General features: G+C 50.5%; 1 protein-coding gene across 8 annotated transcripts in view; it reads right to left on the bottom strand.

The window, feature by feature from the left end:
* ACACA (acetyl-CoA carboxylase alpha) overlaps positions 1 to 21129 on the bottom strand; it is a 108659-nt gene that overhangs the window by 23700 nt on the left and 63830 nt on the right. For all 8 annotated transcript variants that reach the window (XR_009489199.1, XM_059866204.1, XM_059866205.1 and 5 more), the window contains 6 exons: positions 20005 to 20160; positions 18683 to 18829; positions 10724 to 10993; positions 9720 to 9817; positions 9151 to 9271; positions 8556 to 8666 (listed from right to left, as the gene is read on the bottom strand). Coding sequence is in view for 7 of the 8 variants with exons in the window: in XM_059866204.1 (XP_059722187.1) it covers positions 8556 to 8666; positions 9151 to 9271; positions 9720 to 9817; positions 10724 to 10993; positions 18683 to 18829; positions 20005 to 20160 (903 nt within the window). In the remaining variant the exon portion in view is untranslated. The remainder of the gene's footprint in view (positions 1 to 8555; positions 8667 to 9150; positions 9272 to 9719; positions 9818 to 10723; positions 10994 to 18682; positions 18830 to 20004; positions 20161 to 21129) is intronic.

Here is a 21129-nt window from a genome sequence, read left to right on the forward strand (position 1 = left end):
TTAGGTTCAAGGATAAGAAAAGCCCAGGCCTCCAGATGCCAGGCACAAGCCTAGCTAAACGCTTCCCAGAGAGGAAAATAAAAATAAAGAGGATTTAACCTCCCCCTCTCTGAACTAATGCAAACACATGTACATGCAAAACAGGCCTCTGCTCCTGCTTATCTGGAGACACTGCAGACAGCTCAGGTTTAGCACTGCTGACAGGCAATGAAACAGCCTAATATACCACTGCTCTCACCCTGAAATCCCCTTTTGGAGATGCAGATAAACACCCAGCTCCTTCTCCCGAGTGCTGCAGCCCTTCCAGCAGAGCCTGGGCCAGGTGGAGACCCCAGAGCAGGAGGGAGCTGGGGCAGAGGGTGCCCAGCTGCAGGGAAAAGCTGCTCTGAGGAGAGCTTGAGCTGGGATTTGGATGAGCTGGATGTGCACAGGTGAGAGGGGACACAATCACAGAGCCCTCAGCACAGCCTGAGCTGCTCCATCCCCAGCCTGGCACTGGGCACTCAGGGGGTTCAGGAGGATCATGGAACCTGAGAATGGTCTGGGTGGGAAGGGACCCTCAGCTCTTCCCATGAAGGAATTCCTCCTGGTGTCCAACCTGAACCTCCCTGGCAGAGCCTGAGGCCATTTCCTCTCTCGTTACCTTGGAGAAGACTTCCAAAACATCACAAAATACTTGGGCAGTGTTGCCAACACTGAGTTCATCAGATCTTCAAAAAACCCATTAGGAAAGCACATTTCTTGTTATTTCAGAGGATCTTTTGGCAACCACGAGCAGAGCCAGGATTCCAACAGCCTCTAAAGGATGGTCCTCAACAGGTTCATAGGCCCACCCTGTGCATATTGATAATTTTCCAGCACCCCAATCCATGGTGAGCAGCTGCTTTCTCCTCTCAGAACCTAAGCTGCTGGAGAGTTGGGACTCTCCCTGCAAAGCTGGGCTGGCTGAGGGCTGGGTTGGCTCATCTGTTTCACCCAGGATGAAAGATCTGAAAACATGACAGCTTGGAGGGCTTGAATGGGAATCATTATGTAACATAAGTGCTGTTATTATTCCAAGCATATCATGTGTTCATATCAAATATAAGTGCCAGATTTTTATCCAAATAATTTCAATAATTGCAATTCCCATCCCACAATTTATATTGTCTGCCAGAAACACGAAGCAGAAGAGGCATATGCACGTCCTATAAATAGCCTATTTTTCATAAACAGGCAGAAATGATGGGAATGAATGTCTCATCAGAAAAAATGTAGGAACACAATGCAGGAACTTCAAACCTGACTGCTATTATGTGCAGGCAAGCCTCGACAGAGCTCAGGGCTCATTTCCAGCTCTTCCTCCATACGGATCATGCATTAGAGGGGGAAAAGCAGCAAGAGGGAAGAGAGCCCTGCCCGAATGCACAGCCCTGTGCCTGGCAGGGGGAGCACAGACAGCTCCTCTCTGCCCTTCCTGCATTGCTAATCCCTGACTCGGCGCAGTTCCTGCACTCGGGATTTACGAGCGTGCGGTGGGGGACCCTTCTGACTTGGGAACAGATTGGCTCGGTCTAATGCTTGGAGATTATTAAAGGCAGAGCTATACTCCACTATCAAGTCTACAGATCTTTTATTTAGAAGATATGGTGCTCTAAATGCACAAAGAGCTCCCTGTCACCTTCACATTAAAGCCCCTAGTGCCTGGTAAATGGAATTATATAGCTGTCATCTCCTTTCCCCAAAGTTTTAAGAGTACAATGGGCTCATTTTTTCCCACTCCATCCCAGCTTCAGAACTAAGAGACCTACTTTGTATTGATTTAGAGTCTCGGAAATAAATAAACCTGCTTCTCCAATGTGATTCACAAGAAATTCATGATACACTATTGCATGATATATTTCAAGCTGCAGCTCCGGCTCTTTTTTCCCTTTGGTGAGTGATGGGGGAGGTGGGAGCTGGGGGGAGGTGGGGAGCTGACAGCCTGATGGTTATTGGGGATGGCTCCTGACTGCAAATCCACAGGCAGATCCTGCTGGTGGAGTCTTTCCCTGCTTCCATTTGGTGAGATCAGAGGGGGAAGGGGCAAAGAAGCAATTGCACTTCACCTGGCAGGGAGCAGGGCAAGGTGCAGCCAGGTGCATGTGGAACTGCAGCTCCTGCTGGAGAGCCCAGCCCTCCTCACAGACAGAGGGAGCAGGGCTCCACAGCTGGTCACACACATGAGAGGTTCTGTCTGTCTGTCTGTCTGTCTGTCTGCAGCATCACACATCTTTGGTGGGAAGGTTTTCCCACCTTGCGGTTACTGAGGAGGATTTCGGAAAATTTCTGGGTTGCAGCAGAAAAATCAAGTTTTGCAATCTTGAGAGCTGAACTACAAACTTGAAATCAGACAGGCTCCAAATGACCTCTAAAGTATTTGCTGTACATATTAAAATTAAAAATTAATTTGGGAAGAAAATCAGCTGGGAAATAAACACAGGACAACATTTCATTCAACCCCAAAAATTCCTAAGGAGAAGCTCATCCAAACTGATACTTTTTTCTTGAAGAGCTCCAGTTCCAGTGAAGTGGCATTTCCAAATGAAAAATGTCTTGTCAAAACCCTCGTGCCCCTCTCTCCTCTCCCTGCGTGTGTTTTGCTCAAGGTCACTCCCTCAGTCAGTGGTAAATCAAAAGGACTCAATACACTTTGCAAACTAAAATTACAGCCCCTATTCTGCATGGTGCCAACACCCATAAATCCCACCTGCCTCAGCCAGGGGTTCCCTAATCCAGATGTGAACCCCATAAACAATATTAATGGTTGTCTCCAACGCAAAGATCTTGGTCATTTCCTTTGTCACCTTCTGGACCCCAGAGAACCTTCTGGAACCTGTTACTCAGAGACCCTCAGGGCACAGGCTGCAGTGCAGGGACCTCTTCACCAGGACAGTGAAACTCTGAACACTTTGCAGTGTGAGATCAGGTTTAGTCATGAGAAATGCTGCAATTCTCCAGTGCTGCTCCTGTAGTTCCCACCATGTGTCCAGAACCACAGGGAATTTCTACAGAAAACACCCCAGGCTGGTCACCCCAACGTCCCCCTGGGGACAGCCCAAGAGGGATGGTCAGGACCAAAAATTCTGGGTTATGTTTGCTCCTGTGGAACATTAGGGAGCAGAGTTAATGCTCCAGTGAGAACACAGCCTGCAGGATCCCCAGGAGCTGGGACACAGACCTGGGGAAGAGCTTTGGACAGGCAGAAGATGGGCCACAGGTAAACTCCTGTTTGGCAGAATTAAACACACACAGAGCCCCCACCCACACAGATAAACAGAGCAAGATCTGTATTAAAAATGATAGAAGGAGGGAGAATAAAAAAAGTCAACAAATCTATTAGACTTTCCTCCCTAAGCAAACACCAAGGGACTGATAATGGCATGCCTGGAACGTAAATTGTCTCTAATGGGAACAATACACAAATATCACCACTTAAAGAAAGGCAATTAAAACCAAAATGCAGCCACGGAGGGTGGTGGTTGTTTATCTGCACTGAGGCCAGGCATCCATCCTGCTTGCACCCACTGCTCCACACAGAGCAAGGACCTGTGTGTCACCAGCAGTGCCACCAGCCACACCCCTGCAGCACCTCAAGCCTCTCAGGGCAGGGAAGGGAGTGAGCCTGGCTTTGCTGGCTCTGGGCCATGGTGACCCTATCAGGGACACCTCCAACAGCACCTGGCAGCTCTGGCAGCTGGAGAGCACAACCTCCCCCCTGAGCCCACCCTTGTTCTCAGCACCCAGGGCAGAGCAGAGGGGCCTGTCCTGCTTCCCAGGACTGGGATAACCTTGGGCAGCTCCAACCTCCACACAAGGAACCAACACTCGATGCTGGTGAGTGCTGATTCCTGGCTGACACTTCCCACCCCTCCTTGCTTAGCATTCTCCAGCACCCTGCACCCATACAGATCTCCCAACAGTCCTGCTGTGCCACTACAGAATGATTCATATCATGCATTAATAATTATAATGCTCCTTTGAATGACAGGGCTGGCACTTGCTGTTCTAACTCACATGATTGCTCTCACATGATTGCTTTGATCTAATCCCAGGACTGGAGTCATCTTGAGCAGATACTGAGCTATCCCTGCCTTGAATCTCAAAAAAAAAAAGAGCTTTCCACAGTACAAACCCCAAACATCATCAGGCTCACAGGGCTCTTATTTATTTTTGCAGATTGTGAAATTGAAGGGTAAATATTACTGTTGGCAATCACTCCCCAGCCTGTGTGAGCCTCCTGTTCCTCCCTGAGCTCCTCCAGGGAGCCTGAGGGCTGCCCAGACCTCTCTCACATGGGCACAGCCCCCTGAGCAGCCCTGACCTATTGTCTCATCCTGTTCTGTGAATCCCAGAGCATCCAAAAAGTTCTGCAGCACAATTCAGGCCAGAATCAAAACCACAAAGATATTCTCTTCTGGCCACGTGCAAAGGAATCCAACAAGACCAAACAACACTTTTTCTTTTTGACCCATTCTGGTCAAAAATGGCACCCCATGACCAGGCAGGGAAATGAAGCCCAAAGTGCTGAACTATGCCTTGGATGTTTCATATTTTAGTTTCTGACCCCTCATCTTCCCTGCAGACTCCTGGCAGGTGGGATTTGTCCAGCTCACCCTTGGTGCTCTCAGCAAACCATGGGGAGCACAGGGCAAGTCAAGACCAGAGAGTTTGGGGGAAAATAAAGCTAAAAGAGGAGGAAAACAACCCAGTGCTGGTCAGAATTCTGTCACCTCTGACAGCTTTGGGGCAGCTCTTCATCACCATCCCAAAATGAACTGTCTGAGAGCCTGGTTGAACATTGAACACCTACACAAATGATGGGAATGCTGCTAGGAGCAGTTCCTGAAAGTCTCAGCTGAACCTGGCTTCCCTTAGGAAAAGCCTAGAACACCTCTCTGCAGGGAAAATGTGACTGAAAGCCACTATTTGTTTCCATTAACACAACAGTCTCCAAGACAGGATTTCTTTTAAACACAAAAGACAAGGAGGAGCAAACTGATTAAAAATAGGTCAGCAGCAGACTCTGGAACATCCTTGGGAGGGCTGAAATGGAACATAGCCCTGGAAGCTGGAAGCACATGAGCAGTGCAGGAACTGGGAATGCCAGGCACTTTGGTCTGACTTCCATCAAAAAGAAAACCCATGGAAATGGAGGTGCTGGTGCAGGGCACAGCACATCAGGTCTGAAATCACCTCGTGCTCAGGTTATGACGAGGGAAGGGAGGGAGGGAGGAAGAAGAGGAGGAAGGTTTGGGGGTAGAAAAAGGGGGAGGCAGGGGAAGTTTAAAAAAAAAAAAAAATATCTCTGCCTCAGCAAAAGTTTTCATTAAAATTTTAGACAAATGATCTCTGTGTCCTTCTCCCATGCTGCCTGGGGCTCCATGCTATTTCTATGCAAATAACAACCTCGTGGTTTATATCTTATTATTTCCACCGGAGCTGCGGCGACATGACCCGAGACGTGTGTGAGGTAGAGACAGCGACAGAGAGAGAGGGAGAGAAAGAGAGGGAAGGGAGGGAGGGAGATGGAGTGGCTGCTCGCTGAAGTGTGAAAAAATATTGTCAGGAGTGAGCAGCAAGAACAAAAAAAAAAAAGGAAAAAAAAAAAAGAAAAAATTGCAGGGGTAACGTGTTTATTTCAGCCCCTCTCCCCATGTGAACCAGCATCTTTTAAAATTCATTGGGCATCAGGCGATCATGCACAATCCATCTGCTTTCACTTTATCATTTGCATTTCATGCCTCCTGGCTTTTGATGTGCTGATACTTTGATGCAGTCAGGAGACGCGCATTATCATTATTTCAATTTGCAGGGGGGTCAGCGGGCTCGGCACAGGCGCGGCACACGCTCACCCGGAGCAGGGAAATGGCATCTCCACCCCTCCATCCACCCCCTGCTGAAATGCACTGGGGAGACAAAAGGGGCCAGCTGAAACACGGCCCCGTGTGCCCTGCGCTGGCACCGGGAGCACGGCACCTCCACCCGGGCACGGGGACAAAGCCAGCTCCAGCAGGGAAACCCTGCACAGCCCTGGGGCATTCCCTGCCAGGGAAGGGGCTGGAGGGTGCTCTAACCCAGCTGTCTGCCCAGAATGTGCCCCTGTGCTCACCTGCAGCACGCAGGAGCCAAGCCCAGGAGCCACCAGGAGCTGCAGCTCCAAGTGACACTGACCTTGAGCTCATCATCTGAGTTAGAGGTCACCCCTGGCTCTGGCAGCTGGACCTTTCCCTCTACACCTAAACCCTCAGGCTGCTTTTACATAATGATAATGAACAAGACCAGCAACAGCTCTGGCTGCACAGAATGTTTGTCACCACTCCCCTCTGCTCCCTTTGTAAATTAGAAAGAATCCAGCGTTTCACAGGAAAAAAAATAAAATTAAACAACTTCCCAGAAAGCCCTGCCTGCTCTCTGAAAGCCCAATTGTCTCCATTGCTGCAGAAACAGTTTTGTGCTGCACGTTCTGCTGGCAGAGAGGAGACATTTTGAAGATGTGTTTCCAGACACAAGGAGTGTCAGCTTTGTCCTGCACCCTCTAGGAACACACAGATGTAAAAGTCAGCAATGGAAAACCTGTCCCAGATCTCTGGCACCTGGCTGGGAAAAGCTAAAGGTGGCAGTTTCCATGGATGTATCTTTGTCTCAGCCATCAGCCCCTGCCAGCCCTGACTCCCCAGCTCCTCCAGGGGAATGAGCAGCACCAAGGCTGACTCCCTGCACACAGAACAGCCACAACAGGCTTCCCTTTCTGGAGCCTCAGCCCTGGGCATGAGCAGGAACACATCACATCCCACACCCACACAGCCTCTGTGCTCCTGCAAGGGGACACTTTGCACAACTGGCCCCTGGCTGGCACTGACCACATCTCTGGCCCCAAAAAATTCCAAGTGGTCCTCTAAATCCCAGGGACAAGTGTTGAACAGGCTTCAGGGAGCACGGGGCCAGCCTGAAGGCACTGCATGGCAGGAGGATGCCAACGGATCAGCATCCACTGCTTGCTCCAGATCCTCCAGAGGATCAGCCAGACTGAGCTCAGACATTCCAGGCTAGCCCTGGACACCAGCTCCCTACTTCAAACACACTCCTGGGACACAGCTGCAGCTGGATCCCTCCAGGAAGCCCTGAGCAGAACAGCAGGCACTGGAAACTGAGGATCCTCTGAAGGATCACACAGATATCACACACACCCAGGAGTGAGTGGGACCCCCTCTGTTCAAGGGCAGGTGAACACTGCTGGCAAAGCTGGAGAGGATGCAACAGGTTCCTCCCTGACCTTCAGGCAGGTAGAGGTTCAGAGCTGACACAAACATACCAACATCCCAACAGAGCAGGGAGGAGGGAAAGCGACACACGGGATTGTTGAGCCCACTGAAATTCTCAGGATGGGATAAATCCCTCCCAGAAAGCAGCTCCTTCTGCCTGTGCCTGCTGGCAGAGCTCAGGTGCTTAATTCACTCCAAACCCTTAATTTTTAAGTGCCTAAAATTTAGTGAGATTGATGGAGTCCTGTGAAAACAGGCACTGAGTGCAGGGGCAGGGAGTGCAGTTAAAGCTGGGAGAGGGGAGAGCTGAACAGCCTGGCCCTGCCATCTGGGAAACTCTGCAGGGCCCCGAGCCCCAGCAAGTGACAGCTGGAACCAGGCAACTCACTGCACTCCAGCAAGCACTAAACTGACTCAATTTCTTTTTAAAGGCTGGATCTTCAAATGCCTCTTTTCCTCCCATTGATGCAGGTGTGTGTGATGTGTGTAAGAGATCTAACTGAGGGTGTTGCAGCCTAGAGTTGATAGGATCAATGCTTCATTTTCTGCAGAGCCCCCTTTATTCAGGAGAATAATTCAACAAGAGCCTGTTTTCCTTTATCTCCCATTGTCAGGCAGGCACTCCTGGAAACACAGCTTGCCATGGAGTACAGGCACCCCAGGTGCTGAGAGTGCCTGAGAACAAAGCTGCTCGATGGGGAAGGGCACTCACAGCACACAGCCCCAACTCCAGGGAAACAAAGCCCTCAGGGACAGGCACGGAGCAGGGCTGGGAGCCTGTCTGCAGCAGGCAAGGAGCTGCAGCCTGTGCCATTAATGGGCTTGGGGCAGCAAGGGAGAAAATCTGCCTCTGGAGTGGGGGAAAAAAGCAGAGCCACTTGAGCAGCGAAGCTGTAAGTTTTCTTTGTAACAGCCCCAGTTATTCCTCCTGTCCCCACAGCTGGGATTTCCAGCAGGAGATCTCGCTCCCAGCCTGGAAAATCAGCACCCAAGCTCGTGAGGCTCAGTGCTCCCCAGAACTCACACAGTGCTGGAATTCAGGGCATTCTGAGCCACGTCTTTTGGAACTTCCAGCCGCCGGGAGCAGCCCTGGTTCCCCTCACAGCCCTCAGAGGGTGGGAGAAGGCGCCGCCCGGGATTCACCGCGTGCCCACACCCTCTGTGGAAAGCTGCTCTCCTGCCTCGACCCACAGCACCCCAGGGCTCCGTGAGCAGCCCCAGCTCCACCCTGAGGGCTCTGAGGGCTCTGAGGGCTGAGGTGCAGGGACCCACCTTGTTGAGGGCCCCACAGCCAGTGAGGATGATGTGGGAGTTCTCCACCTGGATGGTTCTCTGGCCTAGCCGCACGATGTAGGCCCCGATCCCGATTGCCCGACACGTCACCTGGGGGAAAAAAGGGAATACAAAGGGAAAAAAAAAAAAAAAAAAAAAAAAAGTAACAGCATTGATTTCTGTCTCTCCACACAGCCCCAACCTATTGATTCAAACACTGAGATAAAACTAGGTGTGTTTGGAGTACAAGGCCATGAAATCTACTCTCGCTGGAAAATTCCAGAACCCGCTGCTTTGTAAAACACAGGATCTGATCGTAAATGTATCTTATTAAAAATTTTTAAAAATTTTAAAAAAGAAAGAGAAGCAGCAATTTTCAGACTGAGCAAACATGAGGCCAAATGCCTGAAGTGTTTTAGATTGAGTGTGGAGGGGACCCAGCCCTGCACTGTGCCAGGAGCATTGCTCAAAGCCCACAGGAGCCCATTTCCATCAGCCAGAAGGCTGATCCCAGATGGATGCCTGGGATAGCATCACAGGATTTTTAGCTGAAACAGACAATACATTTGAAGAATAGAAAGCAGTGGGGGATTACCAAGCTGATGGTGATAACACTATCATAGGCTAAAGATGATTCTCCAGCAATCATGCCAGATGCTCTGAGGTTCTCCACTCCAAGCCCGTCCTCCTTGCCGATAATATCCGTTATCTTGTACCTGAGGGAGACACAGACAGCCTCTGAGTCACAAGGTCCAGTGATTTGCTGAATCAGTTTGCTACAAAGAAAATGAAAAGTGACTAAATATCATTAAGGTTCCAAGGAGAAATGTGCAGAAAGCCCGGGCCCATCCTGCAGCACCATGGAACCTTCCCACAGGAGCAGCACTGCAAGGGGAAAGGCCAAGGGAGAGGAAGGCCTGGGGAAAGTGTCCTGTCATTCCCACAGGACCTGAGGAGCAGGCTGATTAATAGCAAAAAGGGAAAGAAAGGAAGGGAATGCAGACAAAGGGAAAGAGGAAAAGAACAAGGATTACGACGAGGCTCTCACCTTTTCTTCACTTCCTTCTTCCATGCTCCATCCCCTGTCCCGAGGGAATGCCCCAGCTGAGGACAAGGACATGCCATGCATGCCCCAAGCACGAACAGAAAGCTTTCCATTCCTACCTGGACTCTCCATTTTCCTCCACATGTTCACAGTGAACGGAGTTCAGGGCACTGACTTTCTTATAGTCTTGAGGAGTCAGGTACAGGTATTTGTATCCCTGCAGGGAAGAACAGCTCATTCATCCCAGTCCCACCTGTAGCCCCTTCCTCATCCCCTGTAACCCCCTCCAGAAACAAACTTGCACAGGGACAGAATTAAATTCCACAGAGTGGTAAGAATATTCTCTCAACACTGGAGATGCAGCTGAGGCCAGTGAAAGCTGGGAATGGTGCAATATTTAGCTGGGAATGGTGCAATATTTAGCACTAACTCCTTCTGGATGCCAACCTGCTGCCTGGGAGATGGTAAAATCCTGTCATGGAATGGTTTGGGTTAGAAAAGACCAGGTTGTTCCCAGCTTCATCCAGCTTAGCACTGGGTATTTCCAGTGTTCCACATCCTATACCAAGGAGAACCTTGGATGTGACACTCTGAAATGCTTAGCTCCATGTTGTATTTGCAGGGACCCTCGTGGCAGGAAGGAATGATGGACCTGACTCCATCAGAAGGCTAATTTATTATTTTATGATACTATATTATGTTAAAGAATACTATATATACTAACTAAAGAATACAGAAAGGATACTCACACAATGCTAAAAAGATAATTACAAAAACTCATGAAACTTGTGATAATCATGAAAACTCACAACTTTCCAGAGTCTTGACACAGCTTGGCACTGATTGGCCAATGAGTCAAAATAACTCACACCAGAAACAATCACAGAAACAGCCTCCAAACACATTCCAAAGGAGCAAAACACTGGAGATTTAAATGAGATAAGAATTGTTTTCCTTTTTCTCTGAGGCTTCTCAGCTTCCCAGGAGAAAAATCCCGGGCGAAGGGATTTTTCAGACAAAGTGAATGCCACACCCCCACGCCTCTGCTAGAAGAGGTGCTGTCCAAACAAGCCTGCTGTGGGCTGCTGCAGCCTTTCCCCCCGTGGCTCCTGCTCCCCCTCACCTTGTAGGGGTTGTCGGGGTCCTCCCAGGCCACGTGGAACATGTGGCGGATCTCCTCGGCCAGCCCGATGCGGGCCCCGCTGTTGGCAGCCACGTAGACGCGGGGGATGCCCTGAGCCCGGGCCAGCTCGGAGGCCCTGAGGAACAGCACGTCCTCCTGGGGCCCGAAGGAGCCGATTTTGTAGGTGATGTCATTGCCTATGACAATGATATCCCGGCCCTCCGGGTACTCGGGTGTCTTCAGGGTCATCTTCCAGGCCACCATCCCGATCTGCAGCCCAAGAGCAGAGAACGGCACAAAATAAATGTTGTGTCTTCAAGGTGTGAGAGAAAGGAGTCACACAGGGATCATTTCTCTTGTTTAAAGAACTCTCCTGGACTTGGCATTATTTTCCTGGGGGTGACAGCAGCTCTGATGGGCTCTGCCAGCGCACAGCACAGCTGGAAGCACTTGATCCTTCCCACATTCCTTGGAGCACGTTCTGCACTGCTCTCACCCCACCAGGACACTCACACTGGTTCTCCCCCTCCCTGTTCAGGGGTTTATCACAGGTGCAACACGTCCCTCTCACAGGGAGCTGTGCATTCCCTGTGCTCCCAGGGTGAGGTGGGATGTGGGGCTGCACAGCATTCCTGACCACCTGCTCAGCCTTCCCAGGTATCACCCCACACCCTCATCCCCCTCACCCAACCCTCATTTTAACCCCCTTTTTATTTGATTGCTATCTCAAATATCCTTTCATTTCTTCCTCTCTTCCCTTCCCCAGCTTCACAGCAGCTCCATCCCAAACCCGCCTGGCTAAGCAATGCCTTTTGCCACACATTTTTCTTTCTCAAAAATCAGGGGCTGATCTCTGCTGGCCCATCTCCTGGAGGATCAGCATCCCTCCCTCCCCTGCCTGCCCCATCCCTCAGCTCTCTGCTGGCCCATCTCCTGGAGGATCAGCAGCATCCCTCCCTCCCTCCCCTGCCTGCCCCATCCCTCAGCTCTCTGCTGGCCCATCTCCTGGAGGATCAGCAGCATCCCTCCCTCCCTCCCCTGCCTGCCCCATCCCTCAGCTCTCTGCTGGCCCATCTCCTGGAGGATCAGCAGCATCCCTCCCTCCCTCCCCTGCCTGCCCCATCCCTCAGCTCTCTGCTGGCCCATCTCCTGGAGGATCAGCAGCATCCCTCCCTCCCTCCCCTGCCTGCCCCATCCCTCAGCTCTCTGCTGGCCCATCTCCTGGAGGATCAGCATCCCTCCCTCCCCTGCCTGCCCCATCCCTCAGCTCTCTGCTGGCCCATCTCCTGGAGGATCAGCATCCCTCCCTCCCCTGCCTGCCCCATCCCTCAGCTCTCTGCTGGCCCATCTCCTGGAGGATCAGCATCCCTCCCTCCCCTGCCTGCCCCATCCCTCAGCTCTCTGCTGGCCCATCTCCTGGAGGATCAGCATCCCTCCCTCCCCTGCCTGCCCCATCCCTCAGGCAGCACTCGGGGCTCGGAGTGCCATTAACAGATGGGAACAGCAGCGTCCCTTGAAAGCCACATGCATCACCCAGTCCCCGCTTGCCCAAGGATCATAAGCCCTGAGTACACATTCCTCAAGCCGATTGCACATCCTCTGCAATCAGCAGGGCTGAGACTCTCATTGTGGAGCCTCGGAATTCTGAGCATGATGAACTAAAGCGGGAGGGGGAGAGGCAGCAGATAGATCTGTGCCATTTAATCCACATCCAAATGGCACAATACACAGCCCAGATCCAATCAGCATCTGCAATAAGATATGCCATAATAGGCTCATTAAAAAAAATAAAGAGGCAGAGGAATTAATCAAAGGGTCATTGGAAGTAAAGCAGGCAGCAATCCAAAAATATTACAGCCAGCTACTGGCAGATCCTTCCTTACAGCTCCCCTTCCAAGAGCTGAGATTGCAAGTTACAGAGTGTTTCAGTTCACCTTCTCCTTGGATTCCTCCACTCCTACTCAGACAAGTCGGAACAGAATAATCCTTTTGCCTCTCAACATTTGCAGACCTACAGTTCCACCTCAGCATCCAACTGCAGGGTTTGGAACAGAGAGATGCTGCAGCAGCTTCCAAGAAGGGAGCAAAAATCCCTGAAAGTTGTTTCCTTACAGCCACACTGACCCCATCAGCCAGGGCCGAGGGACCAGTGATGGACCAGGGAGTCCTCAGGGCTGGTCCCACACTCCATCCCACCCACAAGGATGTAAGAGATTTTCCTCACTTTCAGCAGCTTGATGATTTTTGACAGCACATTAACAGGCCAATTTAAGGCATTTCTTTTTAGAAAATTCAGATTGTAACAGAGGTGTTGAAATAGTTTCCTAACCCAAGGTCATGGGTCCTCTACACCAGCAAAGTCCCTTTTGCCAATGCTCACCAGTAGAACAGAAACAACCTAGCCAGGGCACAAACTCCTGAAAACAGTTTACAGTTGACAAATACGGAGCAACCATATATAGTTTAGGAAAAAAAAATTAAAAGTGCACCACTATTAGCTTGGGTGTCTTTTGCCTCCCCAATTCATCACATGTTTTGTGTCATTTATCCAGTAATAAAAGCCACGGGGATCTGCACAACTAAGGATTTTTTTTGCTATGAATTTGCTAGATTCAGTTGAGATTTATGGGCAGTGGAGAATGGCTTTCTATTCCACCAAAAAAAAAAAAAAAAAAAAAAAAGAAGAAGGAATAACAAGATTTTTAAGTTAACGGCAGCACTCCAAAAACTGGAGAGTTCCCAGGTTAATTAGCCAGGCTGAGCTAATCACCTAAGAGCATTGGCAGGCAATAGTAGGTGATGGTGAGCAGCCCTGGCTTTGGAACAGGCTCTTTTGAAGAGGCAGCACAGTTTGGAAGTGCTGCTCCTGCCATGGCTCCATTCCCAGCACACCCAGGAGTGAAGAAGAGGCGGAGGAAAAATAAAAGCAGGAACCGTCTTATTTAACTGTTTTTATGTTGGCAAAGTGATTTGTGCCCTGGTATTTCCATAAGAAGTGGGACCATTATTCTCCTGTAGGAACACATTTGGTTTGAAAAGTATCAGTGGGCAGCACGTGAAAATCAAAGGGGATGAATTATTCACAAGCCCCGATCAGAAGTGATCATTATTTCTGATGCTCCAAACTGTGATTAGGATTCAGTGCTCAGCTGTCATTTGCTCCCTGAACGGCCCCAGCCCCGCAGACACACGGAGATGACACCCAAGTTTCAGATGTATAATTTTACACACACCTTCTCCCACTCCATCTTGGCCTTAATGGAAGCATTAAGAGCCAGTAAAACGGGCGCGCTAACGAACGGCGCTTCCCCGGCGCTCGTAAACGCCGCTCGTTTGACACCCAGTGTCAACACTAATCATGGCCTAAAATTAACACCAAAATTGACTTCAACATTAATTGCACTATCGATGGGAACAGTAATACACACACTGATGCAGTTCCAAATTGACTGCTGGTGGCAGGCAGAGCTGTTGAGAGCAGGCACCGAGGGGAACGGGGAAGGAGCCGATCCCAGGCTCCCTCCGGGCAGCACGGCAGGCTCCAAACAGAGGGGAGCCAATGCCACTGGCAGCTGGTGCTGGGGACAGGGAGCTTTGCAGCCTCTTTCTGGCAGGTTCTGTAATTCCTGGAGAAGCACAGCCAACTGAATCACAGAATATCCTGAGCTGGAAGGGATCATCCAGTTCAGCTCACAGCCCTGCACAGACATCCTGCCAATCCCAGGTTGTGCATCCCCGAGAGAATTGTCCAAACACTCCTGGAGCTCTGCCAGCCTTGACCACTCCCTGGGGAGCTTGTTCAGTGCTCCACCACCCTCTGGGGGAAGAACCTTTTCCTGATATCCAACCTAAACCTTCCCCTGCCGCAGCTCCAGCTGTTCCCTCAGGTCCTCAGTGAGAGAAGAGATCAGTGCTGGTTTATTCTACTTCCCTCACTACAGGATGGTGCTGAGCCTGGGGACTGAAGACCAGGCTGCTTCATTTTATCCATTCACACCCAAATTTGGAAAGCTGAATGTGGGCATTTACTTGGTGCAGATGCAGAAATTTTGGCATTTCATCATTTCAATCTGCTGCCTGGAACTTCAGCCCTCAAAGAGTGACACTCTGCACTTACACTGCACAGAGCTTTTACATTTTTATCTGGAGCAAGAACCAGCTCCCAGGAAAAGGGCAGAGTGCACATGGCTTGCCAGAGGCATTCCAGCTCTGTGCCTTGACAAGGGTGGAGTGCCAAAACCCAGGATTCCTTCTTGGCTCTGGAAAAGGTGTCCCTCAGCAATCCAAGAGTGGTGGTGGCAGCCCAGCCAAGCACGCTGGCACGATCTGAGCAATGGGAGGGAACAGCTCCAGCATGACACCAAGAGCTCAGGGAAAGGTGGCACAGAATCCCAGAACCACCCAGGTTTGGAAAGGATCTCCAAGATCATCGAGTCCAACCTGTGACCCATCCCCACTCGTCACCCAGACCAGGGTGCCACATCCAGTCATTCCCTGGACACCTCCAGGGATGGGGACTCCAAACCTCCCTGGGCAGCCCCTTCCAGTGCCTGACCACCCTTTCCATGGAGAAATTCCTCCTGAAGTTACAGATGTAAAGAGACATTACAGAGAGCAACAGACAACCTTCATCAGGGGCTTTCCTGTGGGCAAGAACATTCCTGTATCCATGTGACCCACACACACCTGTTCAAACGTCTGTATGAGCAGAGAGAATAAAACTGTGCCACCTCTTCCATCCCTGTTCCTGGAAGGCTTGGATTTGGGGATTTGAAAACCCTCCAAGAAATCTGCAGCTCTCACTGCTGTTTTAATTCCCTGTGCCTGCCATAAAATGCAGGAACAGGGGGTGACAAAGCAGAACATGCAGCTCAGTGATGAAGCTGTGCTTGTATAAAATGCATTAGCTACACCTTTCCGACTCTGGCAATCCAGGAAGCCACCAGAGCAGCATCCCAGGAGCCCTCTGCCATCCTGAATTTCCCCTGGCCAACCCTTCCCAGCTAGCCAGGAAAGGTGCAGCAGCCACAGCTCCAGCCAGCAGCAGTGATTGTGGATTATTTCTGATCCTCGTGCTGCTGAGGAGGAAAAACTGTGACACCTAGTGCCAGTGGGGAAAATGACATTTTCCATGGGCACCGGCAGAGGGATGAAGGGGAATGTGGGGTGTTGCTGCAGGCCCTCCTTACATCACTTTCTCCTTGTCCTTGAAGATTAGTTGGGTCTTATCAGCAGCTGGTGCTTTCCTGGTGCCAGAGGATCAGGGGAAATTGTAGTCAAAATACATAAAGTGCTATAGAAAAGCATCCCAATGCCCAGCTCAGGACTGACAAGGAATATATTGAGTTCTGCAAGGGGCTGAGGGAATTACCTTTTCACACTGAGATTTGTGCTAATATGCTAATCTGGGGAACAAAGCCCTGGGCTTTGAAGGGGGAGTCACTGTGCTCCAGGTCTTGTCTCCAGCACGGTGATTTACACAGTGGTGGAGACACTCCTGAACTGCTCTGTGCTCACCAATTCCCAGCTCTTCCAGAGAATTCCCCATTTTAGCACAGCCCCACGGCAGGGATGGAACAGGATGAGGTTTAAGGTCCTTCCAACCCAAACCAGTCTGGCATTCTGTGACAAAGTGGAAAAAGAGGTGTCCTCTGGGTGGTCAGAGGCTGGGGAACGGCTCTGTTAGTGAGGGTGCTGTGCCCCAAGGGCAGGGCAGGGCCAGCAGCACAAGGACTGGGACCCTCTGCTCTGGAGCAGCCAGAGCAGACTAGGAATAAAGAGCAACTTGTATTTTCACAGTCCATTAATTCCTTGGCTTCTTTGTTGTGACCACAGAAAAGAGCTAATTACTGCAATGGTGTGGTGGGCAAGGGGAGTGGTCCTGAGCTACCAGAAAAACCTCTGGGATTGGGAGAAGCCTTGAGACCTCAAGATTGCCCTGAAAACACAGACAGATTTTTGCCCAAAATGCTGCTTGCAAGCTCTGGCTGAACACACTGCCCACCAATCTCCTGATTTTATGCTGGTTTCTCAATTCCTCCCATCAGCTCACACACTCAGGGCACTCAGCTCAGCTGAATGCTGCAACAGCAAGAGTGTCCTGACCCCTTTTCACACGGAGGAAATGCAACTGTCAGGAAGGCCAAGCCCTGATCCCCCAGTGCCAGGCTCCCACTGGAAGTGTGGGAATGGCTCTGAGCCTCTGGTCCACAACAAGGAGAGCAGGAACCTGAATGCACCCAACAACAACAACAACCTTTACCACAGACAGCACTTCCCAGCAGGTATCTCCTCTTTACTAGAAAGCACAACAGACAGTCTCTCCAATGACTTTGAATTCAGAGAATCAGCACCTTTTGCTGGCAAGAAAGAAAAATAATAATAAAAATCTCACATTTCCCTGAGAAGTCCCTACTTCACCTGTCAGCCAGTTCACTGGGACCAGCTCTGGATCTCTGGGGCACAGACTCAGAGTGGGAGGGAGCTCAGTGCTCAGCCAGTGCCACCCTTGCCATGGCAGGGACACCTTCCACTGTCCCAGGCTGCTCCAAGCCCATCCAGCCTGGCCTTGGGCACTGCCAGGGATGGAGAGCCCACAACCTCTACAACCCCTCTGGGCAGGAAGACATTTGATAGATCACATCAGATCAGATTAATTTAAATACCAACACCCCCCACACCACAACAGCCATGTGATTTCTTTACAGATCGAGCACAACCAAGTCTACCAAGGGTTAAAAAAAATCTCCTAATTTTTTTTTTGGTGGTCTTTGGGTACAGAATCTCTTATAATAAGACTATTTGTATTCATACTGGCAGAGTAAACACTACATGTTCATGCCCAGGCAGCTCTGTGCTTGTAATTTCAGCAAGAACAGAGCGACGTCCCTGAGGGACTTTGCTATTTCCCCAGCCACCCTCCACTCCAACGCTGAATGAGAGCAGGGAAAGAGAGAAAGATGATGGCACAAGGCTCCCCAGCAGCCTCAGCCTGCACTGGGAACGCAGGGAATAGCTCATTCCAGCTTTAATCAGACCAGTTCAAACATCTCTCCTCAAGTCCAGCAGAAGACAAGGCCGCAGCGACCCCACAGACACCATCGGGGTAATTTGCAAAATTCCTATTCCAAACCTTCCCCTGACAAGATCCATGCAGGAAATGGTGAGGAAAATTTCTGTTTCCTTGCATCCCTACCCTGATGGGTTTAACAGAGCCTTTGCAAACCTTAATCTGTGCATTTAGGAAAATACAGTTCAACGACATCGAGAAAAAATAAATGATACCATCACTTAGAGCTGTTCAAATTTAAATTACTTTAGAACATTCACTTACTAATTCCCACAAAAATAACCACCACATCTTCTAGTGGTTCTCTTTACTCTGCAGTCATTCCAAAGCTGCAATTTTTTTGCACCCAGCAAAACCCCACCATGACAGCAAAGGCTCCTCCTGCTCGAGCTCCAGGAGTGACTCTGCTACCCCCAGCATCAGCTTGTTGTAACTCCTGAGTAAATGCTGCTCTAGAGTGGGAGGTTCCACACACCTTGAAACAAACTGTGTGGGGAGCATGGAAATGGAAGCATAAAACACATTTTTCTGCGGTTAGGGTTTTTCTCAGGAAATTAAAATATTTCTATTTAGTCTTGTAAAACACATTTTGCTCAAATACAAACCCCAGTTACCTGGAACAGCTGAATGAGCATTTTTTAATTATGAAGGAAGCCCAGCATAGGCACAGGTTTGAAATGGAATCATCATTTACTAGGGAAGTTAAAATACCCATTGTAGGGAAGGTATTAATTTTTAATGAAACAAAAATCTCATTTTCAAGAGTGAGATTTCATCTGTGAAAGGCTGAACGAATAGATTTTGTGCCCGGCCGGTAAATTCTCATTCCAACCACCAAACCCAGCCCAAAGCACGAGGTCCTGGGGGGCAAGGAGGGAAGGGGCACTTGCCTCGTTTCCTCCTGGCAGCCTGTTCATGTGCACCAGCTGGCCCTGGTCGTCCAGCACCAGCTCGGTGTAGGTCAGGATGTCGGAGGGCAGCGGCGCCGGCGGCAGGAAGGCGTGCTCGTTCATGGAGCTCCACAGCTTGATCAGAGACTGGGGGGCAAGCAGAAATTCTCATCAGCAGTGCCACCTGCACTGTGGAGCTCGTTCATGGAGCTCCACAGCTTGATCAGAGACTGGGGGGCAAGCAGAAATTCTCATCAGCAGTGCCACCTGCACTGTGGAGCTCGTTCATGGAGCTCCACAGCTTGATCAGAGACTGGGGGGCAAGCAGAAATTCTCATCAGCAGTGCCACCTGCACTGTGGAGCTCGTTCATGGAGCTCCACAGCTTGATCAGAGACTGGGGGGGCAAGCAGAAATTCTCATCAGCAGTGCCACCTGCACTGTGGAGCTCGTTCATGGAGCTCCACAGCTTGATCAGAGACTGGGGGGCAAGCAGAAATTCTCATCAGCAGTGCCACCTGCACTGTGGAGCTCGTTCATGGAGCTCCACAGCTTGATCAGAGACTGGGGGGCAAGCAGAAATTCTCATCAGCAGTGCCACCTGCACTGTGGAGCTCGTTCATGGAGCTCCACAGCTTGATCAGAGACTGGGGGGCAAGCAGAAATTCTCATCAGCAGTGCCACCTGCACTGTGGAGCTCGTTCATGGAGCTCCACAGCTTGATCAGAGACTGGAGGGCAAGCAGAAATCCTCGTCAGCAGTGCCACCTGCACTGTGGAGCTCGTTCATGGAGCTCCACAGCTTGATCAGAGACTGGAGGGCAAGCAGAAATCCTCGTCAGCAGTGCCACCTGCAAATACTGATGTTCAATCTGCTCCAGCGTGGCGTTCCCAGCAGGATTTGGGGTCATTCCCAACTCAGGGCACCCTGACATATCCCTCTCCTGCCAGCATGACTGACAGTATTCCAGGGATAGCACCTGCTCTGGGGTTTGAATCGTGGAACAGGTTCCCCCAAAGTGAAATGTGAATGAGGTGGTTCAGGACAGAACCCAGCAAATCAGAAACACCACCCAGGAAGGGCAGATGACAAGGTGGGAAAACAAACAGCAACAAGAGAGGGGAGATGGTTTATGTTTCACTCTCTACTGTTTGACTCATGGATGGAACTCCAGCAGCAGTTTGTCCTTCTTTCATTCAAAGTAGATTCAATCCATAGCTGATACTCCCTGGGGACCACTGCCAGCCACTCCAGGCCCCTGGCTCCCCTGACAATGAGGATGGCAAAGGCACAAGCAACAAGGAGAGCCCAAAGGATACTCACCTGCCTGAACATCTCAGGAATGTCATAGACATAGGATGTCCCTAAAGTCTGTGCCTGGAACCTCTTGGACTGCAGCAGGTCTTTGGTCACGTAGGGAGTGTTGATCAGCATCCCGTGGAGCGGTCCCTGCTTGTCCCCATACGCCTGGAACATGATCTGCAGGACAAACCAGGGGTTCTGTACACTGAGCTGACCCAGCCCTTAGCAAAAACCCCCAGGCTGCTCCAGCCTCTGCAAGGCTGCCCACGCTGGCACAGCCAGGCTCCATCACCCACTGCTGCCCTTTGGGGACACCTCAGGACCGTCACTGCACGATCCCAGCATCCCGGACTCACTGCCCCATCCCAGAGGAGCCCAGAGCACACAAGGCCCCATCCCCAGCACAAACTGGGGCCTGAGAGGAGCTCCCAGTCCCCAGCAGCTCCCCTGAGCCCTGTCTGTGCCCACGGATGCTGAGAGCAGCCAGGAGAGCTCCGTTATTTATGGAGCGGGATCCACGGCTGCGCCCGCCAGCCGGGTCGAGACTTGCATATGTCATGGGGCTTGAAGTTCTGATATTGTAACTTTAAAAGATTTTCCCAGAGTAGCAACATGAATTATCAACTGCCGTGCTTCTTGGCACTATATATTCTGGGCAGGCAGGACTTGGAAGAGAAGCTCTTCAAGGGAGAAACAGGAGGAGATAAAAACGGGATAAAAACGCCTTGAACGGCCCAAACGCTGTTCAACAGGGACACACCTGGCAGGAGGGACGTGAGCAGGAGGTGTTTAACAGAATTTAGCTAATTGAAGAGGAATTAATTAAAGAATTACACAAAATTCAGTAAAGCCTATTTTTATTTTTAGATAAAACCAGCAGTTTATGCTCTCTTCAGGCTGCACAAACATTGGTTTGGGAGGCAGCTTCTTTAATGGGAGAAGCATTTGTTCAGGGTAATGAGTGTTTGTGACAGTGCCTGTCTTGGGATCTGTCAGGATCTGCACTTGGAAATTCTCCTTAAAGCTCTGGAAAGTTCCACAGCAGCTCTGAAGGGAACTGGAGAAGTCTGTGCTGAGCATCACCACTTATCACTACTGAGAAACAAGAGATCAGGGTCATTCTCTCACCATGCAGCCATCCTCCAG

The sequence above is a fragment of the Haemorhous mexicanus genome, chromosome 22 (genome assembly GCF_027477595.1).
Source record: "Haemorhous mexicanus isolate bHaeMex1 chromosome 22, bHaeMex1.pri, whole genome shotgun sequence".
In the NCBI taxonomy this organism is placed as follows: Eukaryota; Metazoa; Chordata; class Aves; order Passeriformes; family Fringillidae; genus Haemorhous; species Haemorhous mexicanus.